The 21,860-nt window shown below is 30.0% G+C and overlaps 1 protein-coding gene and 2 non-coding genes across 3 annotated transcripts; 2 read left to right on the top strand and 1 right to left on the bottom strand.

Annotated features, from left to right (window-relative positions):
• The first annotated feature begins 505 nt into the window (after positions 1-505).
• On the top strand, positions 506-4,397 carry LOC136085839 (homeobox-like protein HDP1). Its single transcript, XM_065807487.1, has 4 exons — positions 506-2,167; positions 2,289-2,449; positions 2,540-2,699; positions 2,776-4,397. Exon 4 carries the CDS (start codon positions 3,718-3,720, stop codon positions 4,252-4,254), a length of 537 nt encoding a protein of 178 aa, XP_065663559.1. The 5' UTR covers positions 506-2,167; positions 2,289-2,449; positions 2,540-2,699; positions 2,776-3,717; the 3' UTR covers positions 4,255-4,397.
• Positions 4,398-10,581: 6,184 nt separating this feature from the next.
• trnap-agg (transfer RNA proline (anticodon AGG)) lies at positions 10,582-10,653 on the bottom strand. Its single transcript has one exon. It is a non-coding gene; the product is annotated as a tRNA-Pro (tRNA).
• Positions 10,654-10,810: 157 nt separating this feature from the next.
• trnap-agg (transfer RNA proline (anticodon AGG)) lies at positions 10,811-10,882 on the top strand. The gene has a single exon. It is a non-coding gene; the product is annotated as a tRNA-Pro (tRNA).
• The last annotated feature ends 10,978 nt before the right edge of the window (positions 10,883-21,860 follow it).

Here is a 21,860-nt window from a genome sequence, read left to right as displayed (position 1 = left end):
CTTATAATAATTAATATATAATTATATATATTATTTTCTATATAATAATTATTTTATTTATAATATATTACATATAATTAGGTACCTTTATTCGCGTCCGTTAAATATCCATTTTTTATTTTGACATCGCTTTTTTTGACATCCATTTTTTATTTTGATATCGCTTTCAAAAAGAAACCGGTTTTTTTAATGATTTTCCAAACTACGCCATATACATGAGGGAAAGAGTTTTTAAAAGCAAGCAAAAAAATGAACTGTTAAATTTGCTTATATTATTTCGTTTTAAGTAAAGGTTAAACTTGATCATAGTGCTAATTTTTTTTTTTAATTTCGAAATTTTCATTGTTAACGAATCTTGCAAAAATAGGTAATTTTCATATGAAAAATTTATTATACCAATACAAATGCTTCTAAATGAAATTAACATGCTCAAATAAATTATTTATAGATCTTTCATTTGATATATAATAATCAATATGTGAAAATCTCCTTCATGTTTAAAAATGTTGCATACAGTTGCTCACGACAAAATGACTTATTTTCGACAGCGCGATTTTGTCTTACAATTCTCCGTCACTTTTTATTGCTAATTTTTTTCTTAATTTTAGATAGATAACAAGACTGCAGAAGATATTTGCCTTTTAATTAACTCATATAAATGGTAATCCAAGCCTGTGTTAAATAGTAACATTTACAACATTTTTTCTAAAAATAAATTCAGATTATCAAAAACCTACCTGAAACTAAAAAAACTGAAAATTGAACCTAAAGATGCATCTGATTTAAAGATATTCACTAACAATATAAGACACTTGCATAAAACAATACAAATCTTCAAAAGAAACCCTACCCAGTCATGGACTGCTATTGTTAATATTTGGCAACAGCCATTTAAATATGAAAGAAAAATAAATAGATCCAATGTAAATATTCAACTAACTACTAGTGATTTAAATACAGAGCCTGGTGTAGCTTGTCAATCAAGGGAAATTTCAATAGATATACCAAAAAGTAAAGCTCAATCACATGAACATAAATTTTCATCCTGTTCTAGCAAAATGTCTCCTTTCTCTAGTAATCTTACCTCTCCTACTTTAACTATTGCCTCAGACGCAACACAGAGAATAAAATGCAATTTATGCAAAATAAAAAAAATGCACTATGTAACTTACAAGAAAAGAAGAGAAAATTGGCAGTTTGTTTGTTAAGAAGTTCAATGACCCAAAACAAACTTGCAAGCAAAAGACTTAAAAGACAATGTTTTTCAATAAATTTGTGGAAATTAAAGTATTCAAACGAAAAAAGAAAAAACAGAATTCAGCAGAATAAGTTCCATACTCCAGAATGTATAAAGTTGAGAATTCTTAGAATAAGTAGAGCAAAGTTGCAACAAAGAGTTAAAAAGATTAAAAGGAAACAACAAATGGCTATCAAAGAATTACAGGAACATATAAAAAAAAGAGCGTGAAAACAAACAACTTGTAGAACAAAATCATTATTTAACTAGTATTATTTTAGAAAAAAAAAGGAGATAATAGGCTGATTATAGAAACCAAAAAACTAAAAACATATGACCTACCCATAAGAAAATGAGTTTATGCTGCAATTGTTAACAATGTGCCAGTGGAAAGTGTCTCATTTATGTTGTAAAAAATTTCTGAAACATTACACAACACAGAACTACAGGAAACAATTGTGAATGTGCAACATTGGTGTTCGACGCGACCACCATTTTAGACAAACATGTCAACGCGTTTCATATCAGTACCTATCCTCCACAGAGATCTTATTCCTTATCAACTGCTAAACTTGCTGGGGGTACAGGATTTGACTGTGCAACTCATATAGTTAGTGTGTTAAAAGAACTTGCCAATACATTTGCAGAGTTCAAAAAAGTGCCAGCAATAGAAGTTTTAAACACATTCACTCGAAAAATCAAAAGTTGTCTGTCAGACAGAGTACCTGTTAATAGTTATGTAAGAAACATGCTTCAGGAGGAAATGGACATTGAATTAATACAACTACACTGCAATGTTCATCCACTGGAAACTATCGCTTTAGAGGCATTATCAGCTCTTAGAACAATAGATAACGAGATGAAGGTAAAACCAGCTAAAGGAACTGATGGGATTGCTGTAAAAGTCCTCAAAAATATTTCAAAGCTAAGGTAATGGCTTTATATATTTATAAATTTTCAATAATAATTTTAAAAACTTTTTTTTTGTTTGTTATATCACAAATTGTTTTGAAAATATGAAATAGTAATTATTTTTTTATCTGAAAATCAGGTATAGTTTCAAAAGAGATCTTGCTGCATTCAAAATCTTAAAAAAACAATGTTGCTCCAGGGTTATTCCTTCGATATGTTGGTAACAGATTTCATGTCTTGTTCCATATGGCAGTGATTGCTGTTACACATAAAAAAACTTATATAAAACTTTTTTGAAAGGTGTATATTTTTTTAGATGAATATTAAGTTTAATAGAATTCCATTACAATTTTGTATTATACTTGAATTTTTTTTTTCCCGTTATTTCAGCAACGCTATCAATAAAATTTGCAAACTCTTACTTCAAGACACAAGTAAGGATATGACACTTGTGCAATTGCAAGGATTGGGCCTGATAGGAAAAATAATAACTGGGCCATGGATGAGTCTGGTTTGTAAAAATGCAACAGGAAAGAGTAATCTTGAGTTGGTAAGTTTTTAATGTTTTTTAATAAAGTAATAAAGGAATTTAAAACATGTATAAAAATTTTATCTTTTTTTGTTAGGGGGACATTTTCCAGAAAGCAATAAAGAAATTATTCAACTTTAAAAGTAATCCAGAATCAATTCTTTATACAGATGTTGTTCTATTAAAGTTGGTGAATTACAATTATTACGTATACGTGGTAAAAGTCACGTAGGTAAACGTGATGAAAGTCACGCATTCATTTATGGTTTTTAATGACTATTGTTGTTTTATAATTCTCATGGGAATTATAACTTTGTATTTATATACGATTTTTTGCAATAAAACAGAAGGTTGAAAAACGCTATCCGTCAACTGCGAACATATATTGCAGCAATGGACATTGACGAAGCAAAGAGAAAAACGATAACATTAACATGTTTGCCACCACAGATTTATTCTGCATTAGAAGATCTATGCTTGCCGGCATATCCAGAAGACGATTCAGTGACATACGAAGAGATCGAGGAAAATATTATGAAGCTTTTTAAATCAAAGTCATCGTTAATACTACGCTTTGAATTTGCAACAATTAAAAAAGCAAGTAACGAGAGTGTGACGGAATTTTCACGACGGATTGCAAGAGCTGCTGAAGGATGCAAATTTACGAATAGAGATGACAGGTTGCGCGACCAATTTATCACTGGCTTTAACGATGGAGCTACAATCAAACGGCTATTACTGGAATCTGAAGAACTTACATTTGCAAAGGCTGTTGAGGTTGCTGTTACTTTGGAACGAGTGACTTAAGATGCCCGACAGTTGGATGGTTCCGATAATGTGATGGTTGCAGCAACATCGCTACTTCCCCAAACAACTGGTTTTGCCGGAACAAATAAATAACATGTTTTAATTGTGGGAAATTCGGACATTATGCACGGGACTGCGAGGTAAAATGTAAGAACTGTTCACACAATCATCGAGCCAAAGACTGCATCAAACGATTGCAAGGTTTAAAGGGAAAAGGGAGAATTTGGAAATAATGGCATCCAATATTCTCCCTGAAACAGCGTTGCCATCATTAAAAGTTAAAATAAACGGAATGTTCCGAACATCATTAATTGATTCTGGATGCTCAATTACAGTGGTTCATGCTGAATCTACACGTGGACTTGTTTCAAAAAGTGAAAAATGCATCACAACTTTGGGAGGAACTGTACAAGTACTAGGTGAAATGGTAATCAAATTGGAAATTGATGGAATATATCGGATGGTTAATTCGTTAATTGTAAAGGACAAACCATTCGGGTTTGATTTGATTTTTGGAATGGATGCTATTGAAAAATTCGGAGGAGCCGTAATCTATTGTGATAAAAACCGTACCGTCCGAATGTTAGCATGTGACACGGAAAAATGTGGCGCAAATTATATAAGTAAAGAAAACGAAATAAACGAAAAGAACAAAATAAACGAAGAGAACGAAATAAACGAAGAGAACGAAGTAAACGAAGAGAACGAAATAAACGATGAGAAAGAAATAAACACGGCAAAATGTGGGGCAAATTATATAAGAAGTTAAGAGAACGAAATAAACGGAAAGAACGAAATAAACGAAGAGAACGAAGTAAACGAAGATAACGAAATAAACGAAGAGAAAGAAATAAACAAAAACAACGAAATAAAACATCAGGATTTCACGGCAAAGTTCGACGGAAAAAAGTGGACGGCATCATGGAACTGGAATAAAGAGCCCGCAATTAATAATACGATCCGCGAATACAAGATGAGCGAAAAGCATGAAAGTAGTTACCGAAAAGAAATAAATGAATTGATCAACTCTGGCATTCTTGTGCCGTATAACGAGCAAGCATTGGGACCACCTAAAGTATTGATACCCCTCATGTGTGTTGTGCAAGAAAATAAAGGTAGAAAGATATGCCCAGTGGGAGACTTCCGAGCTCTCAACGAATTTGTAAATTGTCACACAGCAAATGCCGACGTTTGTCAAGAGAAACTGCATCGTTGGAGGTAAATTAAAAGTGCAACCGGAACAATCCAACAGAAAGACATGTGGAAAGTTCACTCAATTGGTCATTTTGGTGTCGATCGAACATTGCAACTTTGTTTACGAAACAACCAGAATGTATCACGTAAGGAGGTTTCAGCAGTAATTGCAAGTTGTAACCAGTGCAACTCCATCGATCCTTATTCCGTAAAATGGATTCATTGTCAGCTGAGTGTAAAGCAAAATTGGAATCGGGTTGCTCTCGATGTGACGCATGTAGGTGCAGAACTATACTTATCAATGATTGACTGCGGCCCGTCACGGTATACAGTGTGGCGCAAACTGGTAACCAAAACAGCGGCTGAAATTATTGGAAAGCTGGAAGAAATATTTTCCTTATTTGGACCGCCAGCTTGCCTTCTAATGGACAATGAATTTCAATAGAGGCTGAAAGGATCTTGGGCATGCTTGATTATTTTTTACGCCGTGCTCCTAATACTACTTTTGGCTTTCTGGATTCAAAAATAAAAGCCAGAGTAAACAAAACATTAACATGGCTTGAAGAGAAAACATTGCCAGAACAAGAAGACCTTATTCAGTTTGCGATTCAGAGAGGAGCTCTAACGTGTCGAGCCTCTAAAAATTTTAATAATCTTTTGTATGAAGAAATAGGAAAAAGATGTACCAAAGCTAATTTAAAAAAAAATAATTAAAAAAATAAAAAAGTTAATAGGGCAGTTTATAAGCCATAAATGGGAGCTTGATGATGGAAATATACATTTATTTTTTGGTAGGATTATTATTCAAAAGTTAGCAACAAAGAAAAAATCATATACATGCACAGTAGGATATTGGCCCACTCGTTGAACCTGGTTGGCCAGTCAGCTGTGGATTGTTGCGTTGAAGCAGTTTCATTTTTTAACATATTGAATCGCCTGTATACTTTCTTTGTAGCATCAACACATCGTTGGGATGTCATGATGACCCATGTTAAAAACCAACCAGAATGCCTTGTTCCAAAATACACATCAGATACCTGGTGGTCTGCTCGAGCTGATGCTGCAAAAGCAGTGTTCAAGGGGTACCACCAATTACAAAGTGCTCTTCAGGAGATCTCAGGGGATTGTAATCAGAATGGTAGCACAAGGAATGAAGCGGGTTCATTGGCCAAACACATGGATACTATTGAAGTTGCTCTATTGTGTGAACTTTGGAATGACATTCTGCAGAGGTTCAACATTAATAGCAAGTTATTGCAAAGTTCTACAATCGAATTAACTCCAGCTATTGGTCTGCTGAAGAGCTTGCATATATTTTTGGATGAATGCCGAGAGAAGTTTGATGATTATAATCAGAAGGCAGGTGATCGCTGTGGCAACAGCACATATAAATCTGAAAGTCGAAGACAACCAAAGCGTAAGAGACAAATCAATGATGGAGATGCCGCAGATGCTATGGAAGGGATGTCAAGCCAACAAAACTTCAAGGTCAATACCTTCTATGTCATCATCGATCAGCTGAAAAATGCATTAAAGAAACGCATTAAAGCTTACTCAATTGTGCTGCAGAGATTTGGAGTTTTGACTGAGTATGACTCCATGATCGATGAAGATATTGACATTGCTGTTAAAGGAATGGTTACTGTGTACTCGAAAGACCTTTGTTCTGATTTTCCAACAGAATTTCGACAATTTATGTGCTGGTATAAAGAACAGAGAAACTTTGAAGAAGGATCAAGTGCACAGAATCAAGTTGATTCAAGTGCTCAGAAGATGTTTAAAATGCTGCATAATTCTGGTGTATATCAAGCATTTCCAAATACTTAAATAGCACTCTGGATCTACTTATGTCTGATGTCAACCAATTGTTCAGGAGAACGTTCGTTTTCTCAATTGAAAAGAATTAAAGATGCAAAACGATCAACAATGGCTCAAAGGCGTCTTTATGTACTTTCACTTCTGTGCATTGAAAGTGATTTGCTCAACAAAGTAAACTTCAAAGAACTAATTGACAAATTTGCAGTTATAAAATTGCGAAAATTTTAAATTATGTAGTTTTTGCCTAATAAATATTCTTTTTTAAATTTTACTTTTCTTCTTTTTGTGGGAAAGTCCGTATTATCTGTATTTTCAGGCCACTCATTAAAATGTGCCTTAGGGCCAACAAAGCCTTAATCCGGCACTGTATGAATTTATGTCAAATTATGACAATTTTTAAATAAAATGACTTAAATAGAATTTTACTTGTTTTTAAAATGGGCCTAAGCAACCCCCTTTATATATATATATTTTTTATTAATCTAATTATGAAGTGGGATATAATATACATTTTTTATTATATATGTCATGGTGCATTGTGAATAATCTTATGCGCTATATTTTAAAGTCTACTTTTTGAAGTCGTTATCCTGTGTATCTTTGTTAAGATGCCCACTATATTTTCTCCACTTTTAAAATGGTACATCTTTTTTTCTAGTTAACCTAGGATAATTAATTTAGTATTAAAAATTGTGATTTAATATTCTCTTTATAATAGAATTAATTTGGTTTAAAAAATATGAATTTATGAAATATGATCATATTAAAAAATTTGAATTTATGAAGGTACCTACATATAATATATTAATGATACTATTAATAATAATATCTAACTATATATAAATAACTTATAATATAAGTTACTTATATATAAGTTATGTATAAATAATATATAACTTATACATAATATTATGTATATTATGATATGATTGTTAATATTGCAAGCGTACAATTTTAAACCAAAGTCAAAAAATATCAATGATTGAAAAATGAGGTAGATGCATAACAATAAAGCCATTTTTTGCATTTATATGTAAACACTTAATATTTATATCTCACGGTGGATAAACTTCGTTAACATCAGTCATTTTGTTTGCATGAAATATAGAAAAATCAATAGAATAAGTGTATCTTTAAAATCGATTTAAAAGCTTTAAATTTCCTAAATATAACTTATCCATCACAACATTCGCCTCTTTGCTCTTTTTAAATGTTTCTAACTAAACCAAAGTTTTGATTAAACTCAAATTAATTATTACCATCACTAGCAGAAACAAAACGTTATATTTTGATCATTTTATAAATGTAAACAGTGTCTCAATGGAATAGTTACTTCATGTTTAATAGTTACTGAAACATATGTTAAACATATATGTTAAACTTTGTAAATTTATTGTTAAAAAAAATAAAAATCTCTTTTATAATGGTAATAAATGAAATTTTAAAACAACGTCTTTTTAATGGAGTTTTAGAGTGAAAAAATACATCGAAAAAAATTTCATCTTTAACTACAATGTAAATATAATGTATACAAAAATATAATGCATAAAAGTTAAATTTTTAAATTTTTTCACGCACAATACGAATTATAAATGGCAACCATCGAGTAAGTTTTGTTATGATTTTTTTAATTATCAGTTTAAACCTTATGGGAACCTTATAGGAAACCCGTCAAATCCCCAAATCCTTCGGCCCTGATAAAACCCAACCAAGCAAATTTGCTTTATTTTTTAACCACATGGGGCCCGTCCGGAACCAAACACTTTCCCGTTAAAATCCCGTTCCCGTAAGCCCAGACAAAAACCATACGGTACCCGTCTGTCAATGTTGGCTGGGTCTCTAGGTCTTCTGTTCACATAAAACGGTTTTCAGTCAACAGGGAACCTTCTAAGAAAGCAAATAATTGATTTACTAAAAGTTAAAAGACTAGTTCTACATTTTGACACTAAACTAATTAAAGAAATCTCAAAAGACCTTTAAATATCTGTTGTTTATTACAGATTGGCTGTGAGCGTTAGTTCTCCAGATGCTCCAGATTGCGACGATATATTGCTTGGGATTGTACAATTAAAACAAGGTGCTGGAGCATGTCAGGCAATTAAACTAATAAAATTATTATAATATTACGAGTGTATTAATCAACTGTTTGCTTGCTGCTGCGATACAACAAGTAGTAATACGGGGAAATATGCTGGAGCAATTCAATTGCTGAGCGTAAAACTTAACCTCCCTTTAATATGGCTGTTATGCATGCATCACATAAATGAGCTGCACATGTCTCACTTCATGGAAGTACTCACAAGAAAGACAAAAGGTACCAATATAGCATTATATTCACAGTTAAAAAAAAGTGAACACTCTAAATAATATTGTAAAAATGAGTTGGGATGACCTAGAAGTTGATTCAGTGTTGTACACTCTTGCAAAAGATGCCGTTACTTTCTGTTCAACAGCTCTGATCAAAAATACTTTGTCAAAAGATGATTATAGAAACCTTTGTTGTTTTTTATTGGAAAAGACAAAAAAATTTATTAAAATAATGACAGAAAAGGAAGAAAATGAGGTACAGAAAGGAAGTTTTTTTACCGCCATTTTTTATCCATCATGGTTTTTTAAAAGCTCTTAGTCTTCAAAAGTACCCAAGAATGACCTTGATGCTTTCAGGACAAGTCTTAAAATACAAGAGCTATACGATGATCATTTAGGACAGTCTTTAAAAAAGATTATAAAACAACACTCTTGGTACTCAACTCCTCAACTGGTTGTGTTAGCAATTGGAGATCGTAGCGTTGAAGACAATGAAAAAATAAAAATGATTAATAACCAACTTAAATTTCCTATGCCTACCTTCCATATTGGGTATCCTTAAATTATTCCAGTTCTTAATTCCGAAACAAAACTATCTCTTCTGGTTGGCCCAGAGTCTTGGTATCTTTTTAAAATTATTGGAATTTCAAAAAGCGAAGTTGAACAATGAGTTTACGGTGGAGTAAAATCTTGGGATAATACTGAAAGTTTTTGTAAGTCCTGCTTATTTGTTAAATACATCTCTACTCCTAAAGAATGCGCAGAAAGAAACGTCAAGCTTATACAAGACTTTGTGAAGGCATCTACAAATGATGATCAAAGGCAAAATATAACGCTTGTTGCAAAAGATCATAGAACAAAATTACAGACCAAAAGATCAATTCACAAAAGCAGATACTTTATAACTGTTTTTCTATGCTTTAGTTTAATTAAAAAAAAGTTGTTTAACATTGTGATTCATTTTTTCTCACTGTAACAATTGTTTATTTCATTATTTAATTCTGCGAAATAAATTTGTAGGTTGGGGTTTTTTATATTTATTATAGGAAAATTGTCTCAGTAAAATGCGCGTAAAACCATAAAAAAATATAAATCTCTCCGAATTTATAATTACACATCTAGCAAAGTTGCTAACTTCGGATCAAAATTTTTTATATATTCTATCTTTATAGACTAAATCACAATGTTTGGAGGGTACAGTCTTTTGATTTTCAAATTTTCATCATTTTTGGGACACCCTAATGAGCATATACTGTATATGCTCGCGTTTATTATACAAAATCTAAAAAGGTTTTGTACCACTTGGATTTTTTCTATTTATATGTTATTTGCATATACTAATGTTGTTTATATGTGCAGTGATTTTACGGGAAGGAGGGGGGTTGGGGGGGGGGGATGCAACACCCCCTAAGAAGTTGATTTTCAAGTTATAGTCGGTTTTTTGAAGAATATAGTCGGCTAGTATTTGACACATTTTACTTGTTAGTAGTTAACGTGTATGTAACACATTTCAGGGTGAATTTTAGTTTTGAAATTTTTTTTTTTTAAGGAAGCAATCGATTTTTATGGATTCACCCCTCCCCTCATTTTATTTGTAAAATTCCCCTCTGTTTATGTGTTTAATTTTACAAGTTCTTTTAATTCAGTTAATATAATAAAATAAATTAAAAATTTTAAAAAAGTAGTTAAAAACAAAATATTAATTTGAGATGCAAGGTAACTGACAAAATATCAAAATAATGTTACTGAAAAAACGTCAAAATGTGCAAAACTATGAGGGCCTGTCCGGGAGTTGAACCCGGGACCTCTCGCACCCTAAGCGAGAATCATACCACTAGACCAACAGGCCGCTATCTAATCAAGAAATTAAGTAAAAATTATTTTTAATAATTTGTGCTCAATGCTAAATCTGCATGGTCATTGCGTATAACTTAATACGCATTAGTAGTTTTAAACAAAGAAATCAAAAGTTACAATAATATTTTAAAAATAACTAATATGTGCACGGCCTGTTGGTCTAGTGGTATGATTCTCGCTTAGGGTGCGAGAGGTCCCGGGTTCAACTCCCGGACAGGCCCTATTTTTATCGACTCGTCTAATTGTTGATCGTTTTTTGTTTTCTTCATTACTTGATCCTCTAATTTTTTTTTGATTTTAATAGAACCTAATATTCTTTTCTTTTAACTTTCCTATTTATTAATAATAATAAATGTTTGGAAAAAATATGTAAAAATGTAAAAAAACTTGTAGTAGTACTATTATTAAAGATCCATCTAGTCGGCGTGACGTCACGCCAAATTGCGAAATAAATTAACCATCTTGAATGGAGGGAAAACAAACACAAATATCAAATAGCGTTACAACTGTTTTTTATGACAAAAAGATGCCAAGGAGTTGTTGTGTTGTAGGTTGCACAAATAATTGTAAAAAAAACAAAGAACTTAAATTTTATCGCATTCCTAAGAATGAAACGGTTAGAAGAAAATGGTTAAATGCGATAAATCGTGCTGCAGATAGCACTTCGTCGAGCAAACTGTGGTCTCCTAAATCTTCGAATGTTTATGTTTGTTCAGCACACTTTATTACTGGTAAACAGCATTTCTTAAACTTTTTGTTTTATACACTAAGTAAATTTCAATAAATACAACTTGTTTAAAAATTTTTAGGTAAAAGAGAACTCTTTGAGAAACATCCGGACTCAGTTCCTTCAGTTTTTAATACTGCAACAATAAGTTCTCCTCAAAGAAATGTCAATAGTAGCATAATTAACCGAGTCAATAGGAGGATAAATAGACAAAGTAAATATTATTTTCTGCTTCGAGTCACTTTTTTAAATTACTTTGACATTGTTGAACTTTTCAATTTTCTTTCAGAAATAAGTGTTTCTGCATGCAAAAAATTAAAACTATTTGCTCAATCAATAAGTGACGAAGTTGATTTTGTTATCGAAAAAAAGAGCATAACTAATGAAAGTAAGTGAAAGAACGAATTATTTAATTTAGTTATTTATGATTTAAATTGTTGTATATAAACAATAACTTATTGTTTATATACAACAATTTAATTTAATTTATTGAATAAGGATATTCATTGTCATTTATAATAGAGGTTGTAAAGCTTTACAATTTTAAAAAATTATAAAACTTTAAAATTTACTGGAGTAGTTTTAAAACCTTTAAAGGTTTTAAAACTACTCCAGTAAATTTTCATAAAATAAAGAAATTTGTTTTATAATAAGCAGAAAATGATATCCAAGTTAGTACTGAAGGGTGTTTGCAACAATCTGATGTCATTGCTCTTGTATGTTCCAAAAATGTTTTAGAACAATCTTCCAGTTATAGTCATGGTATTAATTAATTTTTATTTAATTTTTTTTTCTTTTTGGATTTTAGATTGTTGTATAGTTTTTTGAAATATATTTTTCCAGGCATTAGTAAATCTCTACATAACAAAGTTAATTTAGAACAATGTTCCAACACTGTAAATAAACAAGGTATCAGTTACTTTTAACTTAAAATTAATTTATCTTTTTTGATTTTTGATTTTGTTTACTGTTTGCTATTATCTTTTATTTGCAAAAGTTTTAAAAAAGTTTTAAATATTTTTCAGAATTCAGTTCTCCTTTATTTAATGAAGATGTTCCATTCCAAGATTCTTGTAAGAATTATATAGAAGGTATTGATTATTTAAAGGTTATTTAAACACAATATAAGTATACAAAATATTTTATGTATTTTTTTCTATTTTAAAGAAAAGAGTGTTGCTGTAAACATAGATATTCAGCAAAGTTCAACCAATAGTCTTTTGAATTCGGAAATAAGTTTAATCTGAAATTAACATTGGAGGACATGTGACAACTTCGGAAAGACAACAATTATATATTGAAATAAATAACCTTCGATTAGAAAGAGATTTATTTATGTCAAAGTGGATGTCAATAAAAGGTAGTAACTGCAGTTTAGGAATAAATAAAATTCGAGCCCATCCTGATAAGTGCAATATGCTTACTGGAGTTAGTCTTCCAGTATTAGAAAAGCTGTTGTGTTTCCTATGCAAAGGAACTCAAGAAAATTTGTTAAAAAAATTGGGTTCGGCTGATCAAATTGTTTTCTGCTTAGTAAAGTTAAGGCACAACATTAGCTTTGACATGTTATCATTTATGTTTGACTTTAAAAAAACTACTGCATTGGATAACTTTTGGAAATGGATTGACATTATGTATGTAAAATTAAAATTTTTAATAAAAATGCAAGATCGAGATCATATATATGAAACAATCCCTCCTGTTTTCAAGAAAAAATTCCCAAGACTAACATCAATTATTAATTGTTTTGAGATTTTTGTGGAATCACCGTCATCTCTTATGGCAAGAGCACAATTTTACAGTCAATATAAAAAACATTGTAGGATTAAATGTCTTATCTCATGCACTCCTCTTGGAGCAATTAACTTTATTTCCAAATGTTATGGCGGGAGAGCTTCAGATAACCAAATAACTCGAGAATCAGAGTTTACATCTAGCAAGTTTCATATGCCAGGTCTTATCAGATAGAGGCTTTACTTTACAAGACGATTTTGCAGCTGGAAGTTGCTCTGTGTTAATTAATCCAGCCTTTACAAAGGGTAAAGCACAACTCTCTGCTTCAGAGGTAGAAACATCTCGCAAAATATCATCTGTAAGGATTCATATAGAAAGAGTTATTGGGCTGTTAAAAAATCGTTACACCATTCTTCAAGGTGTATTGCCTTTGCGAACTGTTAAAAACATAACTGATGAAGCTACCTCAGTTACTCTTTCTAATTGTGACAAAATTGTAACAGTTTGTGCTGCTTTAACAAACCTTGGGGAAGGAATTGTGTTCAATAAAGATATTTCATCCTAATTTTTCTTAAAACGGCTATTTTCATAGCCACATATCTCAATAAAAGCATTATTTGACGTAGAGAATTGTTTACATTAAATAAGCAAGGCCGTTGTGAAGGGAGGGGGTAGAGCAAACGGTGTTTTGTTAGGGATTATCTTTTTCCGGATATTTCCGGAATTCCGGATATTTTCTCAACTTTTAGTTTTTCCGCATATCCAAAACGTTTTCCTTACATTCAAGTTTAGGCATATATTTTTGCAATATATTACTTTTTTTAAGCTTTTTCACTTATCGCTCACACAAAACTAAGATATTGTTTGAAAAAAAATTAGAAACAACTCGGATAAAAGCAAAAGAAAAAATATATTTCAGATTTTTTCCGGATATTTTACCCAAACAATTTTCCGGATTTTTAAAATATGGTGTGGATGATCTATGTGATATGGGCCCGGGCTGGTTTAAAGACCCATAAAAAAGAGGGAGCAAAAACAAATAAGAGCAAAAGAATTGGTCTTTTGGTATTACAACTTGTTTCTCCGCGCAGCGGCCTTGTTCGTCAAGGTTCGTGTTTCGAAGTTATAGAGTTGAGAGAGGGTTATAACCACAATTAAGTAGCCTCCTCATTTGTAGTGGCCTTCTTTTTTATTTAATTATCGTTTAAAATAAGCTTTACAGTGTTTTTTACAAAATATAAGTATAAAGGCAAAAAAATATCGACCGGAGCCAAAATAAAGTATAAAAGTAAATTTATTATTAAATGTAAAACTGCAAATTAGATTGTCTAATTTGCAGTTTTACATTTCTAGGTATGGTAAACTATTGGTCATACCAATAAGCTATCTGCTTTCAATATAGTCTTAGCATAACATTAAATATTTTTAGGTAGTTGAATCCGCTAAAAAAGTATAAAAATTTTTTGGAAATATTTCCGAACGGCTTCGTCAAAAATGTAATAACCTGTTAACACGATTTTTCAATAAATTAATCGGTTTGTACAATTTCAGTAAAGGTGAACTTCAAGATTACACAGTTTTACGAAGCTTTATGTTTTAGAGAAGATTTTACTCTCATTTTACATCTCACACTTAACAGTGTAGTTTGTCTAAAATAGATAAAAATCAGTTTGAAAAAATAAAAAACTTGCGGAGAAATATAAACATAAAATACGGTAAAGTCTTGTTTTAACGTAAAATACTGTTTATAACAAAGAAAAAACATGAAATGACAATTTTATAAAAGGAAACCGCTTAACCTAAAGTAAAAATGTCGTCGTATTAGTAACACCGGAAAAATTGTATCAGTATCAACTTCTTTCTATCGATCAGATAATTAAACTCTTATACTGCATATTCTCCGCAATCTCAAAGATAATTAATCGAGATAATTAAAGCTAAACTGTAATAGTTTTTTCGATATTGAACCATATGCCTTTATGTTTTTAAAAATATGTGGCTATGAAAATAGCCGTTATTCTAAAATTTGATAATCGTTGTTTCAGCAAAATGATGCTTTTTTCATTTCATTTCTCAGCATTCGCACTGCTCCATTACTGTGTTAGTTTCTAAAAAAATATTTAAAAAATGAAATACTAAAAAAGTTTTTTTGCTTGCTAAAACTATAAAAAATATTTATTACTTTTTTATTTGTAGACTTTTTCTTGTATTTACAGCTATTGCAATACCATACATTCGATCTTGGCACTGATTTTAAAGATATACATTTAAGATGAAACCAGTTATCACATAAATCACAGCCTACCATTGTATCGTCATTTTCTGACCTTTTAGATTTACAAATACAAAACACATTATCATCTTCATTGATAGTTTCATTTGATATTAAGGTGGGTAACTTCACTCCTGATTCAACTTCTCTTGTTACTAATTCCCTTAAAATAAACATATTCCAAAAAATATCACATTTATTTAACACAGATTCGATAAAACTGCTGTAAGGTTCAATACGTAAAACTATAAACTCACTGGGTGTCCATACCATAAAATCACAATAACTAACTCCAGTAACTCTCATTTCAAGCTGAACCTGGAAAAAATATTTGTGCTGTTTTTGTAAAAAATATTTCCCATCTGTATTTACACCAACATAAAAAAGATCTTTCATTATTTCTTCCTTCAAAGACTTATCTTTTAAAATGTAAGGACATTTAATTTCCAAAACACCATGCCCACAACAAGTGCAATAAACAGAAGCATCAGGAGATGCTGCATACCATGGTTTTTCGTAGTCTATACAAAGTCCTAATTTTTCAACTTTCAAATTTTGATGGACAACAATCTCAGAAAGTGGCACAGAATTATGAGATTTATTGTAGTCTGAATAAATTTGTGCATATAAAGTCAATGCATTTTTCTCATTTTCTCGCCCCCAAACTATCGGAGGACTTTTTATTATTATATTCTTTTCAGAACAAATATTTAAAATTAATGATTTAGGTGGTGTTTCAACTCTAGCATGATAAACTTGATACAAAGTAGAACCAGTTATTCGGCCTACTCGTACCTGATACCAAGAATCACACAATGATTGATTTCGAGTTGCTTCTTCAACATAGACGATGTCATCAGAATTGATTTTAAAACTTTTTTTCTCATCATAATAGGAACTTAACTGCTCTTTATCTAGAGATTTATAGTTTTCAATGAAAAAATTTCTAAGAGATAGTGGCAATTTTGCCACAACAGTAGATTCTAGGTGAATAAATTCATTATCGTAATCTTTGAACAAATGAAGAGCAGCTGTTTTGGGCTGTACACTTTGCAAATCTGACAAAAACTCATTTTTTTCCATATTGGTTGGAGAAACAGGCATTTTCCTCATTTTTTTTCTCTTAAGTTTTTCCTTAGCAGAATCAGAATATAAATTGATAGATGAAACTGGGGAACCAAAAATATTTTTAATAAATGTTTGATTCCATTGACATGGTAAATCAGTTGGTGTGGACGATGTCATTCCAATGCGAACAGCAGCTTCAATTTTGTATAACATTGCAGCTACATGTGAGCATGTTTCACCAAGGCTGTTAGAAAAAATTAACTATAGATGTAAATAAAACATGTTTGAACAATATCATCGCATTAAAGTAATTAAAAAAAAAAGATCACAAAACAAGAGTTTTTAAGTGTTAAATTATCATACTCAAATGCTCAACAGACACTTACCCAGCCATACAATTACAGTGAGCAGTCACTACATTACCAAGTAAATCAAGAACTATCCAAGGCTTATGATTAGGAGATGTGGTTCTATATGAAGGTCAAACATCATATTTTAAGATCATGATATCTTGATTTATTTTCATGTGAACAACAGTTTGTACCCAACCTTCTTGAAAGTACTTCCAAGCCTCTAATGACTTGTAGTTTTCCATAGCTTCTGGAGAAAAGATGCCTAAACAATGTTGAAAATTAAAAACAAGTGTAAGCAAACACAAATATTCACAAAACAAAAACAAATATTCACTAAACAAACATAAATATTTACAACATCAGCCAATCAAACTAATAGATATTGGAATTAAATTGGCTTTTGAACAACTATTTAAAAAATATTCCTTACATGGAGTCTTAATCAGGTAATGATAAAGATTATGATAACTTAAAGAAGGCCATTGACTCGGATTAAGTATACGCTATGATCTAAAAATATAAGTAATATTTTGGGATCATTGGGTACGCGTAAAGTTTATTTTTAGTCACAAATTTAGATTTTCTGACGTCAGAAAATATAAATATAAATAGTGATATTTTAAAGACGTAATACATCTTAAAAAATGTCACTATTTTTCTGCTAGTAATTACCAGGAAAGAAAATTAGTTAAGTTTTTTAAAGATAAGCTTCATTATTATTGTATAATGTTACTTGCACAGTTTTAACTAAATCATAACAAAAATATATTTGAAAAAAATATGTAATTATGTAAGAAAAGAAATACCTACTTATTTTTCCACTATTATCAATAGTGGAAAATAGAAAAGAAATGCCCACTAATTTTTCCACTATTATTAATAGTGGAAAATAGAAAAGAAATGCCCACTTATTTTTCCACTATTATTAAAAGTGGAAAAATAGGCGGGCATTTCTTACCTAAATTTAAAAAATTTTTTGAACAAAAATATTTTAAGGGATCCAAGCTAATTCTTGTGTTCCAAATATGATCTAAAAAACATTATTTAAACTTATGTCAATCTGGTATTCAAAAGAACAGAAATTTTTATAAAAGTTTCAAAATTAATATTAAAACTTTTATAAAAATTATAACTAATTCGTTATTAATATTGTAATATAATAATATAGTACCAGATTGACATACTTTTAAAGAAATTTTTATTTAGATAATATTAGTACATTTTATATAAATATTATTAATTTAGGTTTTATTGCATAAAAACCATTGAATTTGATATTAAATACGATATTTTATTACATTATACGGTATTCGATATTAAAATTGGAAATTTTTATACAATAAAATCTAATATAATAATATATAATATAAATTGAAAAGTGCAACTTAATAAATTGAAAAATCCAATTTTTAAATTTATTTAAATTTCGTATCATTTGAGTACCAGGTTAACATGCTTTTGAAAAAAAAAATTTCGGATAATGTTAGGGACCCGTCAAGTATTGAAGAGTCAATTGAGACGCCTCCAAAAAAGTTTTATTTAAAAACTTTTTAAATCCAGGGATACTTTATTATATAAAGAGCAAACCTTGAAGAAATTTTCAAAAAAAGTAATTTTCGCCCACCCTAATACCGAAAGGGTTGTCGATAAAGTACGCACGCTTTTTTTTTGACCTCCACAGCCCCTCCACATTTTATCATACCTCCCTAAAAGTACCTACGCTTTTAACCTACCAACTCAACATTTTATGATATTTTTTTATATTAGTGTCTCCATACTTTTACAATTGATCTACCCCCCTCTCAATTCTCATACACCACCTGCAGGCTCACTCTTCATTTCCGAGGGTACGTACTTTATGGACGATCCCTAAGACGCGTTAAGTTGAAAAATTAGACGTTTAAGTTGAAAAAAATAAATAAAATTTATTAATTTTATTTGCAAAAAAACTATTATTTACATCAACTATTAAAAAAAAACAAAAACAAAAATTCAAAATTTTGTTAATTTTTTTTTTTTTTTTTTTTTTTTTTTTGCATAATCAATAAAAATAAGTACATTTTGATTAAAAATCACAGCCAACCTCAAACCTAATAGCTCAAAAAATCTCGTTCATTTTGAATAAAATTTAATAATTATTCTCCATACATACTGTAGAGAAATGAGCTTAAGACTCGTTTTTATTTTATTTTTGTGAACATTTTATTGAAAGGTATTCTCTTCTCTTTTTTTTTTTGTCTTTAAAGTAAAAAAGTCATATAAATATACAAGATAAAAAACTGCTTCGCTCATCCTTTAAAAAATATTAATTTTGAACATTTCCTGAAATTTCAAATTAAAATGATAATTTTTAGGCTAAGTTATGATGTTAAAAGTAAAAAAAAAAAAGAAAAATTAGAGTGTTATAAAAATGATTAAAAAAAACAACTACCAATCCTATTCAGATCCAGCTGATCAACCCAACTAACATTATTTGAGCGACATTCTGGACAATAGAAACAGTTATTTAAAAATAACTTTAGGAGTTTAAAATTCATAATAATATTATAACTAGCTCCTCGCAGTGTGATTGAGGATTTGGATTGTTCTTTCTAGAAAGTAAATTTTCTTCTTTCTTTTGATAAAATAGATTATGACGTTTCTTTTTTTGTGATAGGTTCTTTATATTTGCTATTTACTTTACTTTAAAACAATTTGAAAATCAAAGGGATTTTAATAACACAGCAACTTAACTAACACATTGTTTAAAAACATTTCTATATTGATATATCCCTATACAGTTTAAAATTAACTATATTTTACATAACATATTCAGAAAAATTATTTAATTTTAAGACATTTTATAAAGTAATTTTACTAATGAACTAGATAGGTTTGTAGTTGTTTCAATATGGTAACTAAGACATTGCTATAGACTCATTTGTTTATGTACCTTTCCTAAAGGAAACATCTCAAAATACAAAAAACAAAAGTAAAAGCACCTTTTTCAACAAACTAAAATAGAATAAAATCACACCAAAGTTAACATCACAGCTTTCTAAAGTAATAATTAAGCTTTGCAGAGAATTTATGTTGTTTACCTTATTTATCAGATTAAATTTGTAATAGTTCAAAAGCACCAGCATTTAAAATCCATTTTTTGCTGAATAAAATGCCTAATTATTTTAACCTAACACATTAACTAATTACAACTGTCTTCTTGTAACACCCAAATGTCTTCTTGTAACACCCAAATGTCTTCTTGTAACATCTAACTTTACATTGTGTCAAGTGATATTAGACAATTTTTAAACCATGGTATAGTCAACAACCCAATATTTCTTATTCGCATTTATTTTAGAGCATATAACTAAAAAAGCTTCTAATGACTAATGTATAGAATGGTGTGTTATTCATAATTTAAAATGGATTTACTTGATGATCATAGGATTGATACACAAAAAGCATATGAGTATGGAAGTCTATGCATATTTATGATTCTTTTTAGACATACGATGGCCGTTTTTATTTTCATGCGTTACTAAAAAAATAAAATGGCAGAAGTAAAAGCATTCATAAAATATTTTTATTCTAAAATCTTTTTTTATTTTAATAATGTGAATAAGTAAAATGTATAAAATGTATAAAATGTATAAAATGAAATTTAGATAAAAAATTATTAAATAAAACAAGGTCACGAAGAATTTAAAATTATTTTGCAAATCATAATCAAATTGCCTAACACAATGGGCAACGTAATCACTCGGAGTGCATGTTAGATTATGTATTTTTTGCACGGTAAAATATGTAAATGACTTTTTGAAACAGTTTACCCAGGACCGACGACAAGTGATGGGGGGGGAGGGGGGGGAAGGGAAAGGGGTAGCACAATTGTCAATTTTTAAAAAACGTCTTCTATATCTAGAATTGTTTTTTTTTCTTGAAAAAAAAAAAAGTCTTTTAGAAAAAAAATTGGGGGAGGGGGCACGTCACACCGACAACACCGGGCACCCCGGGTTCGTTGGATCTGTTTACCTAACGTATTTTTACATCAAAAATTGTTTTTCGTCTTTATTTTACAACTAGTGTTTATTCTCGAGTATTCTTTCCTGATCATTTCTCGAGAAATTTTATGTTTTAATTGTCTTCATTTCTCCAGAAGTTATTTGATATTTCTCGAGAAAATTAAAAACTTTTGTTGTCACGCTAACATCAAGTTCAAACTGCAATCTCAAATTTAAAGTGTACCGCGTTGTTTGTGGTGTTGGCGTGCGTATAAATATCTTTTTAATTCGCCAAAGACATAATTGTTTTTATAACAATAAGTTAAAAGCAACTTATGATACTTTTAAATTATTGTTATAAAAATAAAAGCAACCAAATGTCAATTAAAGTTTACTACTGATATAATAACGATACGAGTTTGAAAATGAAAGTAACTTGTTTATAAAGTTTACCACCTCTGTTTTTTAATTGTTTACGCATTCTGAATGGAATAAATTATTTTTTTAAGAAAGCCGAATAAGTCCCGAGTATTTCAAAAAATTATACTAAATACCGAAAACAGTTTTTTGAATGGGGCTAAAAGTTATGATTATTTATGCAAAAACGATTTTTGTAGAAAAATTAACACTATCAAAGTTTATCTGAATCTAACGTGATATCTGAATCTAAATGAGTATGTTTAAAATTATTGTTAAACATACTCATTTAGGTGTGGTATTGAAAATAATAACTTCAATTTCCATAAAAAAATGGTTTTTCATGGATAATTTTCCCAAATAATGTTTGATTATAAATGTTAAGTTACATTCATTAAAACCAAACACCAATACATGGTTTTATGAAAAAATCAAATCCATAGACTTATTTATAGCCAAGCCCCAAGGGCTTATGTTGAAAACTACATCTTTTCTAAATAAAAAACGTGTACCATGCCTTATTTGCATTGAGTAGGGTCTGTCGATTGTTAGATAAAGTATACTTTTTTTCAGTAGTTGATGGAAGTCAGCTGTTGATATTAGTATTGGACAAGGAAAAAAAGCTGAAATAGAAAGATTTAATTT

Source organism: Hydra vulgaris, chromosome 10, assembly GCF_038396675.1.
Source record: "Hydra vulgaris chromosome 10, alternate assembly HydraT2T_AEP".
Classification (NCBI taxonomy): domain Eukaryota; kingdom Metazoa; phylum Cnidaria; class Hydrozoa; order Anthoathecata; family Hydridae; genus Hydra; species Hydra vulgaris.
The sequence above is the reverse complement of the archived record's forward strand: the minus strand, read 5'-3'. Positions and strand labels throughout refer to the sequence as shown.